The sequence below is a fragment of the Symphalangus syndactylus genome, chromosome 17, assembly GCF_028878055.3.
Source record: "Symphalangus syndactylus isolate Jambi chromosome 17, NHGRI_mSymSyn1-v2.1_pri, whole genome shotgun sequence".
NCBI lineage: Eukaryota > Metazoa > Chordata > Mammalia > Primates > Hylobatidae > Symphalangus > Symphalangus syndactylus.
In genome coordinates this window covers 68,830,834-68,852,009 of record NC_072439.2, presented here as the reverse complement: position 1 = coordinate 68,852,009, position 21,176 = coordinate 68,830,834, and the positions used below count along the sequence as shown (strand labels likewise).

The 21,176-nt window shown below is 37.1% G+C and overlaps 1 protein-coding gene across 11 annotated transcripts in view; it reads left to right on the top strand.

The window, feature by feature from the left end:
• The window catches only part of ZBBX (zinc finger B-box domain containing), a 270,417-nt gene that overhangs the window by 123,892 nt on the left and 125,349 nt on the right, over positions 1-21,176 (top strand). For 5 of the 11 annotated variants that reach the window (XR_010116494.1, XR_010116495.1, XR_010116496.1 and 2 more), the window contains exon 18: positions 12,772-12,841. Coding sequence is in view for 6 of the 11 variants with exons in the window: in XM_063620433.1 (XP_063476503.1) it covers positions 12,772-12,836 (65 nt within the window). In the remaining 5 variants the exon portion in view is untranslated. Of the gene's footprint in view, positions 1-427; positions 449-5,046; positions 5,186-6,772; positions 7,061-12,771; positions 12,842-17,493; positions 17,628-21,176 lie in introns of those variants that run through there. The other 6 variants (XM_063620431.1, XM_063620432.1, XM_063620429.1 and 3 more) reach the window with 3 other exon arrangements.

Below are 21,176 nucleotides of genomic sequence, written 5' to 3'. Positions count from 1 at the left end.
CAGGCTGTGGGGCTCCAATCTTACGGCAGTGTCTAGGGGTGAATGTTTATAGCTCTTGAAACCCCAGTGGGCATGTGTTACAGGGTGACATTTTAGTTTGCCCTCTGTAGGTGGCTTGTGTTAACCAGCTCAATTAGACCCTCTAGCTTGTCACAAGGACAGAGGACTTTCTGTATCCCAGGTTCTTGCCTTGGTGTACCAGAAGAATTGAATCACATGTGGTCTTTGAGAATGAGTGCAAAGTTTTATTGAGTGGAAGTAGCTCTCCACTGATGGGGAAGCGAGAAGGGAGATAGTTTTCCCCTAGAGTTGGGCTGCTCGGCGGCCCCAGCTGTCCTCCGACTGCCCTAGCCAAACTCCGCCTCAACCCGCTGGTTGATGGGCTGCCAGTGTGCCAGAGTCTGTCAGTGTGCTCTTTTACCAGCAGGACCCCTTGACGTCCTCTTGCCGTCCAACCACTCATGTCTTCTTCTGCTGATGTGCTGCTCTCGACATCTGGCCACCTGTATGTCTGCTAGTGTCTCAGGTTTTTATAGGCCCAGGATGGGGGTGTGGTGGGTCAGGGTGGTCTTAGAAAATGCGACATTTGTGCACAAAAGCAGGAGTACCTGTCCTCACCTCGGTCTGTGGTGTGGAGCCTTAGCCAGGGACCTGCCTTTCTCTATCCAGCACTTCCCTGCCATACGTCCGTATCACTTCCTACATACAGTAAGATGTTCTTGGTAAACCCGATTTTTAATAAACTCTAAAAGCTGTTTCCATTCTAGAACTAGTTATCATCTGTACTGCTTTGAGGATTATAGTTAGCTGTAGTTCATGCCACTTACTATTCCTTCCACAAATAGCTTTATATAAATAACATTATAACCACTTCCTTAATGAGCTGAACATACTGGTATAACTTACTTATAAAGACACTTTGTCAGTTTTTGGATGTTGCTGTAGCCTGAAGAAATTTAGGAAATACACATTGTGAAAAAGTATTAGTAATAATGTACTTTAAAGCACTTACTTCTTCAATAGTTAAAAATGATTTATTTGTTTCAAACTCAATCTGATTTGTGGTTTAAGAATCTTCGTGGTCTTTAAGTTCCCACAACAATTTGTGTTTGTATGACTTCACAGGTAATTAACTGAGCCAAGTAAAAGAGACGAAAGCACTTTTTCTTATATAAGAAATAATAAAAATATACCAGATACTAGACAATAGGCCATACTGTCAGTGAAATAAAACAGTGAGGCAGTGGCTTTCTGAGTAACTGGAGTCTCTGTTCATAGGTTGACCATTAAGTAATGTATTAAACTGTAAAAGTGCTAATCTAATCAGGATTTATAGTTCACAAATTAACTAGATAACCTTTGAAAAGGCAGCCAAATTACAAAGAGATAGAATGACAGTCTTTTTGCTTTAGTGTGTCTTTGAATTGCAGAAAACAAATTGGGTGCACATGGAAGTGAAAAGATATTCAAAAGTTAATAAAAGGAATATGACACCATTTAATCAGTAATACTAATTACTGGTTGCTTTTGTATGTGATGTTGCTCCATTTGATCTTAACAGCTATTTGGTGAAGTAGATGGGGCAGATGCTACTCTTAATTTCCTTTCTTCATATTCAATAACTGAGGCTCCGGGCAATGCAGTAATTGCCCATGGTCTCCCCGAAATGTATAGCAGAGGCAAGGCACAACCCCAGGCAAAGCTACTCCCACATTTCTTTGTCTTGCCACTGTATAACAATGCCACATAAATAATTTGAAACCTTCATACCAATTTTGTGATCACTGGTATTAGTCAATTCTTACACTGCTATAAGAAATACCTGAGATTGGGTAACTTATAAAAACAAAAAGAGGTTTAATTGACTCAGTTCTGCAGGGTGTACAGGAAGTATGGCTGGGGAGGCCTCAGGAAACTTATAATCATGGCAGAAGGGGAAGCAGGCACATCTTCACATGGCCAGAGCAGGAGGAAGGGGTGGGTGAGAGGTGCTACACACTTTTAAACAACCAGATCTCATGAGAACTCTCTATCACGAGAACAGCAAGGAGGAAATCTTCTCCCATGATCATGTCACCATTCATCAGACCCCTTCTCCAACATTGGGGATTATAATTCGACATGAGATTTGGGTGGGGACACAAATCCAAACTGTATCACCACTTAAGAAGGGCAGGGTGTGGGCAGAGTGAAGGTAAAGGGATGCAAGCATGGAGAGAATAGGGAAAGGAGAAATAAACAAGACATAGTGCAGAGGGGAGAGAAGATGGAAAGAATAAAAATTAAGGAGGCTGAAGTGTTAGAAATAGGTTAGAAATAGGGCTCTGTCGCCCAGGCTGGAGTGCAGTGGTGTGATCTCCGCTTACTGCAAGCTCCGCCTCCCGGGTCCGCTATCACGCCTGGCTAATTTTTTGTATTTTTAGTAGAGACGGGTTTCACTGTGTTAGCCAGGATGGTCTGGATCTCCTGACCTTGTGATCCGCCCGCCTTGGCCTCCCAAAGTGCTGGGATTACAGGCGTGAGCCACCGCGCCCGGCCTACACTGTCTTTAATATTAGGATGTAGATACGTAGCTATTCTAGAGAGTCCTTTAGAGTTGTTGTTGTTCCTTATTGGGAAATAGCCTCTCTGATTGGTTCTCATTCTTTGAAGTTTTTATATTTCTTTCTTTAGTGTTTTCTTTCATTTATTTAAATAAGTGCTTATTTATCTATGGAATATAGTTTTATGTATGTGTTTTAAATGACTTCAGTTTTAGAAATGCACCTTAGAACTGTATATTTTATCCATTTTTTTCTCCTTAGTCTAATTGTTTATTATTGTTTTTAAAGAGATTCCTCAATGATCAGAGAAGGTACTTTTACTCCAGGGATAGAAAAGGTTTAACTATAATTTATTTCTCAACAATCAGCTGACTTGCCAGTTGTAAATTTTCTAATATAAATGTTAATCCTGTCTTACCTGGTCCTGTATTAGAAAAATTAGCAGACAGATTTTTGTACAATTGACCTTTTGAGTTTAATGCTAACCTACAATAGGGTTGTTATAAGCAGTTTTATTTTTCTCTGCCTTGATTTTTCTGTTACCTAAAATCAAGTGGTATTACCTTTGTTCCTGTTAACTTTACAGGTATTCTGAAATATAATTTTGAGAATAAATAGTTCTAGAAAAATAGACTCAATATATTTGCACAACTTGAATTAGCTTTATGCTCATTCAATTAGCTCAAATGCGTAATAGAGTTTGGATATCTCACCTGGTGGTATTCTTTAGATCAAAGCATTGCTATTGGGTTTCAGTACTATAATTCTACCAATTCCAAATCCTGAATTTACTGCTTTCTTGTGGGAGCATTCCCTTTCATTAGGGCATGTAAATGTGCCTTGGGTCTTCTTTTACCATATGGAAAAATAGGAGAGAAGATAATAGCTTAAAGCTAAAGAATTAAATTCTGGAACAGAGTGATTTACAATATTGGTGAGCTACCAGAGATCAGTTCTAGTTTCAGCTCTTCCACTATATGGCTGTGTGACTTTCAGCAAGTTATTAGTTCTCCATGGGCACCCAATTCCCTGATCTCTAAGTGAAGATGGAAGTAATTAGGAGTTTTAAAAAATTTTAACTAAAAAATCTTTTGTCTTTTTCAAAATTAATCTTATATAGAGCCCCTAAATTTAGATCAGGTAAAGTCCTGATTGCTGAGGATATGGTGGGAGCAGGAACCAAATCCCAAGCTTATTGAATGTACCCATGCATCATGATTTCAAAGTTACTGAGGTAAACAATTTTAGGGACACTTCCATGTGTAAATTTATTGAGGTCTATTTTTCAGTGGGAATAATCTGATTTACTTTCGGTAGGGAAATCTCTATTTGCTCAAAAATGTCAAATTGATACTAACCACCAAAAAAAAACAAAAAAAAAACAAAAAAAACGTTAAGTCCACTGTAGAATACATGTATGTTGATGTTTGGTTCTTGTGACCAGGAGGAGGTTTATTTGGTCCTGTCATAAAAGTAAAGGGCTTTGGAAGGCCGAGGTGGGTGGATCACGAGGTCAGGAGTTCGAGAGCAGCCTGACCAACATGGAGAAACCCTGTGTCTACTAAAAATACAAAATTAGCCGGGTGTGGTGGCACATGCCTGTAATCCCAGCTACTCGGGAGGCTGAGGCGAGAGAATCATTTGAACCCGGGAGGCGGAGGTTGCAGTGAGCCAAGATCACACCATTGCACTCCAGCCTGGGCAACAAGATCGAAATTCTGTCTAAAAAAAAAAAAAAAAAAAAGGGAAGAATAGCAAGCAGTAATTTTGACAGTTTTAGCAGTCATCATAGTATAATTTTATGTATAAGTTAGATGGCTCATTATAATTTCAGCAGTGAAAAAAGAAGGCATTGTAGCCTTTCTAATATACAATGATATTTAGTTACATACTTGAATTTTTGGTAGTTTATATGAAGATACTTTGCCTAAAGATTTTGTTTATTTAACTTGCAGTATTTGTCCTTAGCTAGGCTAAATCGTAAGCCAGCTTCATGAAAAGAAAAATTTAAGGCTTCACTGCTTTCAAATATGAACAGTTATTATCTATTCAAACAAAGCAAGGAAGTCAAAAAAGAAAGAGCAACTTTGCCAAGGCTAATCTTTCCCTTAGACTGTGTGGGAGTAAAGCTTTTATTTCTTATAAGAAAAAAGATAACAAAATGTCCAACAGGTTGAGTGGCTGCAAAATATTCTAGCTTTAAAGGGGGTCATTTGGTTTTTTTTTGAAATTTTATGAGGTCTCAGGACATTTGACACATGTTGTAAATGTAATGTCTATTTACAAATCAATATGATAAAAATGACTTGCTACCCATGCCCCAATTTGGAATCTCAAATCAAACTTACTCCACAAGCGTTAGAAAATTGAGGAATAATTAAAAATCTATGCTGACCTTCTTTGTATTGCCTGTAATTTACTCCGGGTAAACATTCAGCACCATATACTGTATATTTGTTTCTTGAATTTATGTTTTGACAATGCATGAAATAAAATATTTCAGATACTTCAGAAAAGCTTTACAGCTTAACCTCAGAAGAGTTCCCAGATTTCAGCAGTCAATCACTGAATATAAGTCAGACTTCCACAGATTTCCTTAAGACCTCACATGTGAGGGGTCCCTGTGGAGTTGAGGAATTGAGGTAAGTTAAGCCTGCAGTTTATATATTAATATAGTATGTAGTAAAATTTTGACAAGCTCCAACTAGTTATCTTTATTACATATAGAAAGATTGTCCTCATGTGTGTACTTTATATGATCATTCTTTATAGAATGTTTAGGTCCTTTGCTGATCTATTATCAAGATTTAATAAAAGGCTTATAAAGTTGTTACTTTAATGTGAAGAGATCATTCTCTACTGTACAATATGTATCATAAAAATGAAAAGATATTTGGAATGTAATAATCCTTCAGCATTTCTTATTATATTGAAAAACAATTGCCTTACTTGAATTAATTAACCTAATAAATGTCAAAACTTTGCATTAATAGAATCCTACCCAATGTGAATAAGGTTTTTAAAATCAAATAGTAAGTTTCTTTCTTGAAATCAAGTCTAGATAATTAATAATAATGTATTTTAATTTGTATCATATCATTCTTTCCTCGCATAAAATACATTTAGGGATGGTCAGATCAGCTTATAAGGAATGTAGGTTATACTAGTAAATGTTTCAGAAAAGTAGTCTATTGTTTCAGACTATTATTGACACACTGCAATTCCTTGAAGAAGGAGCAGGATTTCTTCTAGAAAGACTAAAATAAGTATAAAGTAAGTTATTTGTATTGTAAATTTCTTTGATTGAAATTTAATTGAAATCTGATACTGCAGTAAAAAGGGAATCAAGAGTATTTTATTCTTTCTAGAGGAGGAAATCATTGAGTTGTTGTTCTTGGTTTTTGCATTTCTTTCTCTTTTTAAAAAATTTTTTAAGACAGGGTATCAACATGTTGCCTAGGTAGGTCTCAAACTCCCGGGCTCAGGCTATCCTCCTGCTTCAGCCACTTAAACAGCTGGGACGACCCAGGCCACTGCACTCAGCCTGGATTTTTGCATTTCTATTATCATTTATATTTGTTTAAAGAATCAATATAAGATTGATATTTTCTTCCCTTAGATAAATCATTAAAAACAAACTACACCTACAAGTATTCTCATCATTCATAAAACAAATGACATTCAATACTAAAAATATAAGGGGACCTTACTAACAGAATAAGGTGTCGCTGCTGCCACCAATAAAATGCAACAAAATAAAATAGCAAACAAATGCTGTCATTAATTTTTGCTTCAGCATATCTTGACTGGCTATCTACATAGTCCTAATTTACAGTACACAAAAGAGGTGATTTATCTGGCAGTCTATTCACTGGGATTCTATTAAACAGCCAATGCGATGATGAATGTTCTTAATGATGACCCTGAGGCTCTGCAGGTTTCTAAAGTGCCTCTGAATCATCAACAAAAGACACAATCAGAGACCATAAAGTCTCTCCTTGATTCCACTGTGGCTTTGTTTCTTGGGAGAGGGAGAATGATGAGAATTTCTCATTAAAAGGAGGCTTGGTATATTGGGCACATTGAAAATTATGGCCCCAGTCTGATACAGCCCCCTCACATCTGCTTGCCTCCAGCAACTCCAGCATATGTAGTATTGATCAGAAGATAAATGAAGAGTTGAAACCTGGTTCTGTATATTGTGTATTGATCTTGTTACGTATTTTCAGCTGTTCCGGAAGAGATACTGAAATTCAGTCTTTGCTGTCACTTTCTGAGAGCAGTACAGATGAGGAGGAGGAAGATTTTCTCAACAAGCAACATGTCATCACACTACCGTGGTCAAAGAGTACTTAATGATTATTTGTACATTACTTTTTCCATTTTGTACCCAGAGTAAAGCAAACAACTGAGAAAAGTAACCAAGTGATTACCTGTCCAAGTGCTGGAGATTTTGATTATTAATGTCTTTGATGTTTCAAGGCAACAAACTAATAAAAATAAAATTATAAGTTCAAGGGCTTATTCTTCTAATGATACATTATATGTCAACCACGAATCTATATTGCAGATTATGTTAGTAAAACATGGTGAATTTGAAGAAATAACTGTTGTAACTGTGTCTATAAAACCTACTATAGGGCAGAACATGATTATACTTAAAGTAATATTTCATTGTCCAATTATATTTTAAACAATTATGTCATCAACAAGAGTGTGCATTTGACAGCCAAGTCACACTAGTCAGTATCATCAATTGAACCTGTAGTTACACTGTTTATTTTCTGGTTTTTGACATTTATAGAAGTTCTGGTATCTTCAAAAGTTTGCAATAAAAGAAAAAAAAGAGGACCAAAAATAAAATGGATGTGAAACTTTTCATACTGTGCTCTAGCAAAACACAGTAAAGACCTCTAAGCATCTTTTTTTTTTTTTTTAGAAGGTCAATGTAGTGATTAGCTTTATGTGAAAACGTGACTGGTCTACAATACCCAAATGATATGGGTTGGCTGTGTCCCCACCCAGATCTCATCTCGAGTTGTAGTTTCTATAATCTCCAGGTGTCCTGGGAGGGACCTGGTGGGAAGTAATTGAATTATGGGGGCAGTTACCCCTATGCTGCTGTTCTCGTGATAGTGAGTTCTCATGGATCTGATGGTTTTATAAGGGGCTGTCCCCCCTTTTGCTCAGGACTTCTCTTTGCTGCTTCCACTTGAAGAAGAATGTGTTTGCTTCCCCCTTTCACCATGATTTCCTGAGGCCTCCCCCACCATGCTGAACTGTGAGTCAATTAAACCTCTTTCCTTTATAAATTACCCAGTCTTGAATATGTCTTTATTAGCAACGTGAGAACAGACTAATACACCATATACTTTGTCAGACCTTATAATTGATTCATGAATAATACAGGGACTTGGGGCACCATCCCTTTGCACAGCCAAAAATCTGTGTATTACTTTTCACTCCCCTCAAATGTAACTAATAGCCTATGGTTGACTGGAAGCCTTACCTATAATATAAATAGTCAACACATATTTTGTATGTTATATGTATTATATACTGTATTCTTACAATAAAGTAAGTCAGAGAAAAGAAAATGTTACTAAGAAAATCATCAGGAAGAGAAAATATATTTAATATTCATTATATAGAAATGGATTATTATAAAATCTTCACCATTGTCTTCATATTGAGCAGGCTGAGAAGGGCGAGAAAAAAGAGGATATGAGTTTTGTGTCTCAGGAGTGACAGAGGCAGAAGAAAATCCATGTATAAGCAGGCCCTCACAGTTCAAACCTATGTTTTTCAACAGTCAATTATATTCTAGATGTTTCTGTGAGAGTATTTTTTAGATTAGATTAACATTTAAATAAGTAGACATTGAGTAAAGCAAATTAGTTTACGTGACGTGGGTGGGCCTCGTGAAATCAGTTTAAAGGCCTTAAGAAAAATAAAATAGCTGAGGTCCTCCAAGGGAGAGGAAGTTCTTTCTTCAGACTGACTTCAGGCTTGAGCTGCAGCATCATATCTTCCCTGGGTCTCCAGCCTGCAGGCCAGCCCTGTGGATTTTGGACTTGCTAATCCCACAATTGCATGAGGCAATTCTTGAAAATCTCTCTTTTTCTATAGATAGATCAATTGATAGGTAGATAGATATATAGATAGATGTAGATATATAGATATAGACGTGTATAGACACACACATCTTATTTGTTCTATTTCTCTGGAGAACCCGATACAGCCAGTTTGAAGGACTGTTGTGATAGTCAAAAGAAAGAAGACAAAGGGAAGTATTTTGCTGGTGTTGAGTGGTTGTAGATTTTGATATTGGTGGGAGTCCATGGTTATTTATAATCTTATAACTCGAGGCTTAAGAAAGAGGAGAAAACATGGGATGATAATTTTGTGGTCATCACTTTGTGACATTTTAGGACAGTTTCCTCTTGAGTTTGTTGACTTAACAGAAAAATATCCCTGAAAGTTGGCCACCCTCTGACAACAATGTAGCCATGACTCCAGATTCAAACTCTTTTGTCTTCTCTATGAGTCTGGGTAGTAACTTCTTATACAAGACTGATGGTTGTTTAGTGTAAATTTACCTTTGATACTTTTTCTGTGGCATTAATAAACTGTACTAAATTCACACACATCGTCTACTGACAGAATATAAAATTATGAAGAAGAGACCTGTAGCCATTTCCATGTCTTTTAATACAAAAATGCATTCTATTGAAACTGATTAACAAACGTGGACAATAAGCAATCAAGAAAGCAAGTAATATTATCAGAATAAAATGTTGCAAAAGATATAATTTTTAAAAGAGTATGACTCCTCCACAATTTTTACTGCCCTCTTAACACGTCCTCTGTCACAATCCTGTAGACAGACAACAGTGAGTCACCAATGAATCTTCATCATTTGTGTCCAAAGCCCTTTTGGCATCTTGTCCTGACACTGCTGGCTTTCTGAATTTTAGTATCTATAGTTAAAATGAGGATTACTGTTCATCTTTTAACATAGAAAAAAATATATGTACATATTTTAGCATATCTGCTCAGGTTTAATGTTCATGACTCTTTCTACCCTCCTTTGCTCTAAGACATCTTCCTTTTCCCTTCTGATGAAGAAACAAATTGTTCCTCTGGGTGTGATTTATACCAGTGCTTCTTTCAGATACAAGGAATGTGGTGTTGTCCTATTCTTGTTAGGGAAGGACTGGACAACTACTGTTTTCTCTTGTGTATTCAGCCGTAGCTTGAGTCTTTTGTGAACTAGCTCAGAAGACCATTTTATATGATGCTGCTACCTTTCACAATATAAGAATTTTGAAATAAATATTAAGCTGATAATTAATTGTCATCAGTACATCTCTGGCCAAATCTGAGATAAAAAATTTGTCATTTGACTTCCAATATGACATTGAAATTAAACATGAGGGTCCTCTGTGGCAGCGTAGACCAGACCCCCTTCTGCCTTTATTTGCTTCCAATAACCACACATGTAGAAAGTTCTTTAATTCCATTGCCATTAGTCTAATGAGGAAATAAAAACTAAGTAAAATTAGAGCCTTTGCCTGAAGCAGCTTCAATATGTTCTCTCATTTTAAAGCTCATGCTTAAAATTGCTGCTACGGGCCTGGTTCTAACTATGGAACTGAGAGAGTTACAGATATTCCACAAGAACCTCAGCCATATTACTAATAGTGGAGTCAGTACAGTGTGCCTTTAACAACTATTGGATAAATGACCACCTGATTTTACATGCTTGTTGAAATTTGTAGTGTATACCCAGACTTGTCTAGTGCTGTAATAGTCATGTGAAATTCTATGATTTTACAGCTCTGGACATGCACATGCTGCAGACAAATTAACATTAAATTTTATTTAATAGTTTTAATATGTTTTATATCCATTGAAGTAATTCATATCTAATGCATGCTGAGTATGTCACATAACACAGGCCAGTGGTGTCTGTTACCTTAAAGATCACTTAATGCTGGGCATTATATGTGAAGTGCACAGAAAATATTTCTTGAAAAAAATAAATGTTATGAAATGGCTTCTGAGCTATTTTAAATAATATCTTGATTCAGAAAAAAGCAATTCTCTCTGTCCCTTTATTCAGTTTTTGAAAAGACCTTGAGCAATGCTCATCTTATCCTTGTTTTGGCACATGCTATTTTTCATCTCTTAAGTCTCAAAATGTATCTTCTCAAAGAGGATTTATCTAATCTCTATCCAAATTAATTCCTTTTGTCCCTTTTTTCTTCATTCTTTCTCGTTGCATCCTGCTTTTTGCTTCATAAAACTTATAATTATTAATATACAAACATGATTTTTGAAGGTATGCCTCTTAACTAGACTATACATTTCAACAGAGTACAGATCATGTTCACATTGATTGCCACAGAACTCAGCCTCCAGCAGATGCCTCGCTCAGAATAGGAGGTCATTAGTAGGGGAATGAATAAATAAGTGAACATGCAGGATCCAATTTAAAAGCCCTGTCAGTCCCTACATTTTCCCAAAGGAAGATGACATATGTAGTGAGAAAAACAGGGTATATATTCACATTATCAGATTACACTACTTACTAACTGGAAAATGACCAATATGAATATATTTCTTAATTATGAAATGGAGAAAAAGATACTGACTTTCCTTAGCTCAAAGGAACGTTGTTGAAAATCAAATGAAGTAATGAATGCAAAAACACTTTTGCAACTGGAAAGTGCTTTGCTATGCGTATTATCATCACTTTTTATGAGCTTATGCTATAATCTTTGAATATACAGACAAACTAATGTTGGATAAATAAATGAATTTAGGTGCAGGTTGACATAAATGATCCACAAAAATCATTCAATATCAAAAGTACAGAATGCTTGCAGTGAGATGGATAATTAGATTGAATGATGTAAAAAGCCGGTGTTTATGTTAAAAGCTAGATATATAAATTAATTTTTAAAAAATATTTCTGAAACATTGTCCCATCTGTTTATAGCTTTCTTCTATTCTGTGTAAATTCAAAGCTGTTTTAAATACTAAAATTTTACCAGCATTTTATGAACACCTTATGCATCATTCTTTCAGACAGGAGAAATTTTAAAAACGTATATACTATTTATGCCTCCTAAAATACGTTATTATAGGATATTCTGTTTCATCATAATTTTCACCCCTGGTTATTTATTACTAGCCACATTTGCATGAAAACAATGTTTATTTCCTCATAGTTCATCTGTGCCTGTAGTTTATCCCCTACCTAAAGACATAATTCTTTGTTAGTGACACCATGATTGTTTGTTGGGTAAATGATTATGACGTTGCAAACAGGATTATGAGTTTAGCTGGGGAATAACCAGCAGGCATAGATGAACTCTAAAGAAATAAAGATCCTCCTATTTTAATGCAAATGTCTACTATAGTTAAGCAAAAGGAGATGATATTTTTAATGTTCCTCCATAAGGTGACAGTTATGTTTAAAATGAAAAGAATTAATTGATTGATGGGGTTTATTTTTTTCAAATGTATAGTAACAGTTATGAAAACATAGTTCTGAAAAGACTATCTATATGCTCTTACTTCTGCCAGAAGGAATCAATATGTGTATTGCTTTCTATCCAGAAGAATATATATATATATATATACACATACACACATTTTTATCCAGAAAAATTATATATATCTACACATTCTAGTTACAAATGCTTTTAAAGATTTCCAGGGGGAAAATAGACTTCATCCATATTTTATAATTAATTAAGCCTTATATACTTAAATATGAAATAAGTCTTTGAGTAAACTGTTATATAATTTCACATTGTTTTATATTGTCAAATTTTTATAGGATAACATTTTGTTGTTGTTCTTTCTGTTGATGAGTATTCTTAAGCAGCTTCTGGAGGTGCAGGCAGGAAATGAGCAAATGCACATTTTATTTTAAAAATATTTATCACATTTACTTTCTCCTCTGACCTTCTATGTCATAGCCCTATAAGAATACTTTGTAGGTTAGGCTACTGGATAAGTTAGGATTTGTTTTGTTTTAATTGTATATTCCAAGAAACACTAAAGAGTAGTGAAATTTAAAAAGCGTATTTCTCTGGTAAGGAAATTAAGTCTGGTAGTAGACAGTCATGGACTACTACAGCAATTACATATTACTGTGTTATTTCAAACTTCAAGATTACCTCACTGTAAATTTGTTTTGTTTGTTATTTTTTAGCTATCACAATGAGTTCCAGGCATCAAGAAGGAAGAAGTGGGAAGAGTAAAATGGGCGTCTCCTAGCTAAGGTAGCTTTCTTTAAACAACACTTCTTGCATCTTATTGTCTAGAACTTAGCGATGTCTAGATGCAAGGGAATTTGAAAATGTGGTTGATTAAGTGGACACATTGGTTCTTAGAGTAAAATTAGGGTTGTATTCCTAGAGAAGATGAGGAAAGTGGATACTGAAGGCAACTGGCATCTTTGTCACAGTCTCTACTGTTATCCTTATTACTGATCAATAGCTACTTGTTTCCAGTATACAAGAATTTTCCATTAATGTGGTTTGAATTATGTGGTAAAACCAATTCTTTTGAGATTTAAATAAGTCACATTTAAGAGATGCTATTACACTTAAATTATCCAGTTTCTTATATAGTCAATTCCTCTTTTTTAGTCTTTTTATGTTTCTATAAAAGCATCTTTTAGTGATACAAACAGAGACCTCCTCATTATTCAGCTTCAAGTTTTCACCTTAGGACTTCTCGAAACACATTGCACATCTCTTTAAAGTTCAGTCTTTGGGCTAAGGCCCAAATCCAATCTGCTTTTGCAAAGACTTTCAATGCACTGTGTAAAAAAATGGTATGATACAACATAGTTGTTTCAAATGAATGTTCCAACATTTAGGGTATTTTGTAACCTGTGATGGAAATTTTCACAAAAATAGATAGAGAACAAATATAAAATAATACATTTTATAGGAACGTTAAATATTAGTACAGTAGAGCCAGGAATTACAGATGGTCTCAGAGATAAAGCCTCACTATTCTGTTCCCATAAAGCAGTATTTAAATCTTTTAAACTCCTTGTGTAAAAATGAGAGATTAATTGCTTTCTAACTGAATTCTAGGGACACTTAGGGTTTCCTGATTAGGGAAAGGAGTATGAAGAAAGACTGAATGGCTGAACAAAAGCATGAATGCCTGGATATATTTTATATAAAGGGATTCTTTATAAGACAGAAGAAAGAATTCTACCATAACAGTTTGAGATCTGTGGCCTAAAGCCCTGGGAAGTCTCTGGGCCCCCTTCTCAGGCTGATATCCTGGAATTTATGTTGTCACAGGATTGTTGAGATATGTGATTGGATATACACCCTTTTGCTATAAAACCAGACTCCAGGGAGCCACACAGAGAAGATAACCTCTTCACAATTCATTAAAACTGTTCCAAGAAATAACCCAAATTTAGAGAGCTGTTTATATTTCTAACTGACTTCTATTTAGATTTTTGTTTCCTCAAGTACAGATACCCACTAGAGATACTTAAAGGGGGGTTATTGTAGTGAGAAGTAAAATTGTATAGAAATCTCAGAAAAGGAACCATAGACGAGCCGGCCTCAAGGGGAAATAAGAGTTTCTGGGACCTGGAGCGGCTTTTAAGGATGGCCGTTGATGATCATGGGTGCTTTTCTTGGCTCACTGGCTCTATTTCTTTTTCTACTAGCTGGCTTCTTAGGCTCATTTCTACCTTTTGCTCACTCCTGAGCCATTCATCTGGTTTCATTCAGGTCTCTAACTCTATCTCAGAGCCTTCCTCTCAGCTTCACTCTGACAGATATTTAGGTCCCCTGAGTTTGTTTTTTAATTCTATATTTAATTCTAGAAGCTGGATTGTTCTAGTTCATGTTTTTTTTTTTTTTTTTTTTTTTTTTGAACAGAGACCCAAAATAATTTTAATGCAAATAACACAATGAGTTAGTCTGTCTCCATCACATAGCCCCTCAATGAAAGAATTACAGTACTTTATAAAAATGTCATAAAATGCGCAAACTACAGTTCCTTCAAATACAGTTGATGCTATCTTTGGTCCTAATATTTGCTTCTTGGATGTCGACTAATTTTGTTGTTGTTATTGTTCTTGAATAACTGGTAATAAGCACCAAGTGAGGCCTGATTCTACCTACAGGTAAGAAGCTTGGATGTTTCCTCCCTGATGTTGTCATTTCTTTCCAACTTCCCAAATGCATGTCATACAGCAGGGAAGAGGCATCTCTCATGTCTCCAAAAAGCTTAATGGCACGGGTGGATGTGGGCACTGAATGTTGTACAGTAGTGGCAACCAGCCGGGAAAATCCATAGGATCATTTCAGACTGCATTCAACACAGATACTCACGTAGCCCTGACGTTTCTTGGGAAGGGAATTGATGTATTGCTTGAGGGGGTCGATCTCTGGTTCTAAGCTGTTTTGTTTGTTTCCATTGTGACTACCAGAAAATTATAGAAGGCCGGGTGCAGTGGCTCATGCCCATAATCCCAGCACTTTGGAAGGCTGAGGTTGGGCGGATCACCTGAGGTCGGGAGTTCGAGACCAGCCTGACCAACAGGGAGAAACCCCAACTCTACTAAAAATACAAAAACTAGTTGAGCATGGTGGGACATGCCTGTAATCCCAGCTACTCGGGAAGCTGAGGCAGGAGAATCACTTGAACCCAGGAGGCAGAGGTTGCGGTGAGCCAAGATGGTGCCACTGCACTCTAGCCTGGGCAACCATAGCAAAACTCAGTCTCAAAAAAAAAAAAAAAAAAAAAAAATTATAGAAAAGCCACCAAGGTAGAAAGTTTCAAGGGAACTTAAGATTCAACTTCCTCCATAAGCTTGGGTGGCATCCTGCTAACCCTAGGGGTGTAAGCCACATTCTTGCCCACAATATGACTAGTGACAGTATCTCATGGACAGTATCTCCTGACAAATGTGAGGAGGTGACATTTGTCCTGTCTCTGACCCCAGGTCACCCTGTACTGCATTTGGTGGCTTCTCCATAGGGAGGGAGTCCTATCTCATAGATTCCAAGCTTCATGAGGGCAGGGAGGATATCTGGATTTGCTCACCCCTGTATTTTCAGAGCCTCACAGTGCCTGGAACATGGTAAACATTTAATACTATCTGTCAAAAACAAATGAATGAAAGAGTAGATGGAAAGAGCCAATCCTGCACTGAAGAGATAGCCATGGTGGCCCTAAAACTACTCAAACCAGATGTCTCTTCAGCTCCACTGGAACTGAGCTGATGGCATACCATCACTCCACTCAGCAGAAGGCCAAGTGCAAAAGTATTTAACTAGCACAAGGTCCCACACCCCATCCCAGGACAGCCCCCAGCATCCTGCTCCAACGTAAGCAGAAAAAGACAATGAGGTGCAAAGAGCTTGTCTCCTGGGATGGTTCCTGGGTGGCCTGCATTGCCACACAGCACATCATGCTTTCATCCTGAAGGACAAGGCCCCAAAAGCCCTATTTCTCAGCACAGTCTTAAAATCACCTGGAAATCATTCAACCAGACCCGCTAAATCGGCCTGTCCCAAGCGGCACGGGAACCCCTAAAGCTTGAAAACTCCAGCTCTACGGGACCCTCTCACGCATTTACTGTCGGGACCATGGGCCCCTCCACAGACGTGTTTTCTGGGTGTTACACAGACAGGTATTGCCCAATAAATGTCATCTGCACGAACTGAATGGAGCTATATTTAGACTGATCTAAATGCCTAAATGCCTCCAGGAGCATTTAAAAATAGGCATGTGTAAAGCAGCCTCCCTCCCATGCCACAGGCCTCGATTTTGAATTATTTTATTTTATATGTATTTTTTGAGACGGAGTCTCAGACTGTTGCCTGGGCTGGAGTGCAGCAGTGCAATCTCGACTCACTGCAACCTCTGCCTCCCAGGTTCAAGCGATTCTCCTTGCCTCAGCCTCCCAAGTAGCTGGGATTACAGGCGCCTGCCACCACGCCCGGCTAATTTTTTTGTATTTTTAGTAGAGACGGGGTTTCACTATGTTGGCCAGGCTGTTCTCGAACTCCTGACCTTGTGATCCACCTGCCTCGGCCTCCCAAAGTGCTGGGATTACAGGCGTGAGCCACCGCACCCAGCTGGTTTTGAATTCTTAGTGGTGTTCTTTGCAGCCTCCATCACAGTAATTAGTTTCTTTTCTTTTTTTTCTTTTTTTGAGATGGAGTCTTGCTCTGTCACCCAGGCTGGACTGCAGTGGCACGGTCTCGGCTCACTGCAACCTCCGCCTCCCGGTTCAAGTTTTTGAGCCAAGCAACATGGTAGCCTAAGGAGGGCCCAGAGTTGGTTCAGTTCCAAACAGTTGTTGCCAGGCCATGGTGAGGGAAGGGGAAGAGAGAAGGATGGGTAATTTGTGTTGTTGAAACATGGCCTCAGCAGGCCCAGGGTTATGACTTAAGGCAGTTTTTTTTTTTTTTTTTTTTTTAAATATTGCAGTGGGTCTGGTATGCCATAGTCTCCTCTGAAAGATTCTCAGGGAAGGGACTCAAAGGAAGGTTTATAAGGCAGAGTGCTAAGCGTTAAGGTAGATGTGAGGAAAGGGACATCAAGGAAAAAGAGTATTAAAGGCTTTCATTTTATAAAAGGGGAAAGGTGACAATTCAGGACCACTCTGGCTATACGGTAACCATTCGGGTCATACCTCTAGTCCCAAACCAACATCAACCCAACAGGGTAGTGTTCTCACTAGACCTCTTCAAGGACATTCTTTCACATGTAATTTGGGTATAATTCTCACTTTATCCTCAAAGAGCCATTGGTGGACATGAATAGCCTGGAGCTTTATTCTGATTTTGTTCTCTAAGTTATCATCATAGACGCTTCTTAATTTCCAAGGACTGGTCTATTTAACAAGCTCTGAAGTGAAATTTTACACCTAATTCCCCTCTAGGCAAAGCATTCTATGAGAGTCCTAAGAGACTTCCAGAAGTGGCATTACAGATGTGGCAGGTGCTTTTTCTCAACTTGTCTGACATCCAGGGCCAGATGATTCTGATGGGAGCTCAAGTCTGTCTCACACAAATTCCCCTTTATTGGCTCTTGAAATGGACCCATTTTCTTCTTTATGGAGGAGGAACTAAATCCAACAGATGCTTGTGATTAAAATAAGTGATAATGATAATGGAACTTTTACCAAGGATGTGCCTCTTCCTGCTATCAGATACATGCCAAGGTGAAAACGAGCCATTTATCTGCAAATAAACATTGCACTAGGAGTAAATGGTTTATTTTCCAAGTTGGAAACAATTATTCTTTGACTGCATCACTCTCCTCTTAAGATTTTAGGTTTATTATAACATCATTAAAAACACATTTACTTGGTATTAGTGAAACACAGTTCATTGCGCTGTTATGTAAAAGACAATTTTGACATAAAGTTAATAAAAAAGCAGCCTCAATTTAATTTTTCATATTTCTAAAAAGTATGTCCCATCTTTTCATGAATTAAAGTATCCGACTCACTGAGACTTCTTTGAGTAAATGGAATTTTATTTTCTTTCTCTACAAACAGGAATGACAGACTACAATCATATCAAATGGCCAATTTTTCATTGTATGGTATTTTCTTCTCTGGAATGTGGAAGTAAAAATGCTTCAGTTTCTGATTAGATTTAGAGAAATTATTCTATATCATTCTATACCGGTCAATATAAATGCGATGTCAGAAGAATGAAAGTGTATTTCCATTTTCTTTATGGATTCCCAACTGTACAAAGTTTAAATTCAGGTTAAACATCTAATTTCTTGGAATGAATGCCTTATTAAAATACCCACCACAGATTTGGGAAAACTTGTTTAAAAAGGAGGCAGAATTCCAATCTCTCGCTTAATCCAAAAAGCCCCTCTTAGTAAGGGGACAGCATACTGTCATGTCTTCCACTGCAAAATAGATTTCTTTGAATAGTATCTTTAGCTTTTCCTCTCACAAATATTTTTGCTCACCTCATTAGTAAAATTTCTCAAAAGAAAGTCTATACACACTTTGATTTTTTTCACTGGCTGTGTTCTATTTGACACATTCAAATTAGGCTCTTGTTCCCACTGTTTGATTGCAATGATCTTGTCAACAATGACCTTCATATTTCTCAGAGGTCATCTTAGTCAGGGTCTCAGCATTATTTAAAGTGGTCGACCAGTCTGTTGTCCTTAAAATTGTGCTTCACATATTCTTAAGGACACCACACCCTCATGATTTTGTTTTTATTTCACTGACTGCTCCTTTTCAGTGTTGTCTGAAATTTCTTCTCCTTTTTTACAGCCTCTGACTGTGCTATGCTCAGGGAAGAGTCTTTGTCCTCTTAGAGACTGACAATCTCTCTGGCTGATTCTGTCAAACCTCTAATGCATATTTCACCTTAAACATCACCACTTAACGCTTAACTCCGGGTTAGTGTACTGACATACCCAAAACAGAACTGTAAATTTTCATTGGCAAACTGGCTTTTCCTTTGGTCTTCTCCATTTTATAATTGACAACACTATTTACCTAATTGCTCAGGCCAAAGACTCTAGGAGTTTCCTTTGAATCCTCTTTTTCTTCACAGGCCCATATACATTTTACAGTGAGTCTCGTTAACTCTATTTTAAAATACATGTGAAATATTGGCTTTTCTAACTGCCTCCACCACTCCCACCTGACCTGATTCATTCTTCTCACACTGATCCAAAATCTCCACTTCATACAACAGAGTTATCTTTTAAAAATGAAGATAAGATCATATTCCACCATGGTGCAAACTCCTCCACTGGCCTTGCATTACAATTAGAACTAATGCCTACTTTATCCCAATCGCTACCAAAGCTCACTTGATCAGGTCACTGCCTAACTCTAGGGCCTCATAACTTGCTCCTCTTTCTTGAGCTCACCCTGCTCTGAGCACCATTGCCTGCTTGTTGTTGTTTGGAGTCAAAGTGGTTCTAGCTTCAGGACCTTTATACTGACTCCCTTCTTTAGCACTCTCCCCCTAGATTCTTGAATGAATGTCCCTTTATACTGTTCTTGTTTCATCTTAAATATTTCTCAAATAAGTCTTTACTGGCCACTATATATAAAGGAGACATTCACTGTTTCACTCTCTCCTCTTGCATCTTTTTTTACAATATTACTACAGAAAGTATTTGTTCACCTTTTTACTAGTGCTTTCCATTATTGGAATATGTTTCCTGATGGGATATGTTGTCTCATTAATAACTATGTCACTAATGGGTGTTTGGCACAGAGAAGGTATTTATTGAATATCAACTTAATAAAGAAATGTTGTTTTTCTTTGCAAAGATTTAGAGAGGGCAGCTGCTAGACAAGGTTTTCTATAGTAACTTCCATATCATATGTAGAGCACCTACAATATGTTGTAAGCATTTCTCGTGTGCCTCACAATAATTTCATATGGTAGATACTGTTTATTAGTCCTCGTTTTACATATGAAAAAACTGAGGCACCAAATGCTTAAATAATATGCCCAAGTTTAGTGAGCAGTAAGTGGGGATGCTGCAATACAAATATAGGCATTCAAATTCCAGATTTTATACTTGCCAACATAAGCAATAATTTCCACTTCAATGAATGTTTAAAAGATAGCTTACTATTGATTTATAGAAAAGATATAAACTTTAGCTGCTTGAACTGAACTTAGGGTTGTCTTCGTAAAATTTCTGAATATGGCCTTATTACAGGTGAGTCATGGTTTAATTATTTAAAGTATGTTTCCTTGAAAAACATTGTTTAAATACATCTCCTGCATTGTCCTCAACCCAGTAGATATTCAATAAGTCTTGATTGAATAAAATATCAAAAGCAAAACCTAAGCATGTGGTAATTTTTATACTCTTATTATTATAGTGGTCATTTTTCTTCCAGAGGTAGAAGATGTAATTTTGTTGATGGATGGGAGGTGGCGGTGAGAAAGCTAAAGCCAGCATGCGGCCTTTCTGTCCTTGACCGTAGGCTCAGGTAGCATTTGGATCATCATATTTCCGAAGTATGCCTACTCACAAAATAATTCTATGAGATACTTTATTTATATCAATAGTCAGTGTCATCCACCTAATAAACATTTTTGACAATTCATTATGTGTTAGGCCCTGAGGGAGACTTTGGGGCATAAATAATAAAATATGAATTCTGCCTCAAGCAATTTATAGTCTGATAGAGACAATAGAGACAAAAGTAATTGCACAAATGAATGCAGATTGACCTCATCTCTGTGAGATTTGTATTAAGGAAAGCTTCACAGAAGAAGTGATGTTTAATTCGGGTCTTAAGAATGAGTTAAATTTTGTCCTCTCAATTGGGATAGATGGGTGGGGAATGAAAATCACTCCTGACAAAACTTATGTAGCAGAAATAGCTCAAATGAAGAGGGCATCCATTGTCTTTGGGGCCTTCTCATTAATAAGTTCATTAATGATCATTTAGTTTTATGATTAGGCAATTTGTAAACTGAAGACGAAAGATACTGAATTCATGCACAATTCCACCTGCTAAGTTTATCTTAAGGTTTGCCATCAGGGATTAGCAGATCCTTCTAACCTCTAGGGATTTACCTTTCTGTTCTATAGGAACAGGAAGCAACA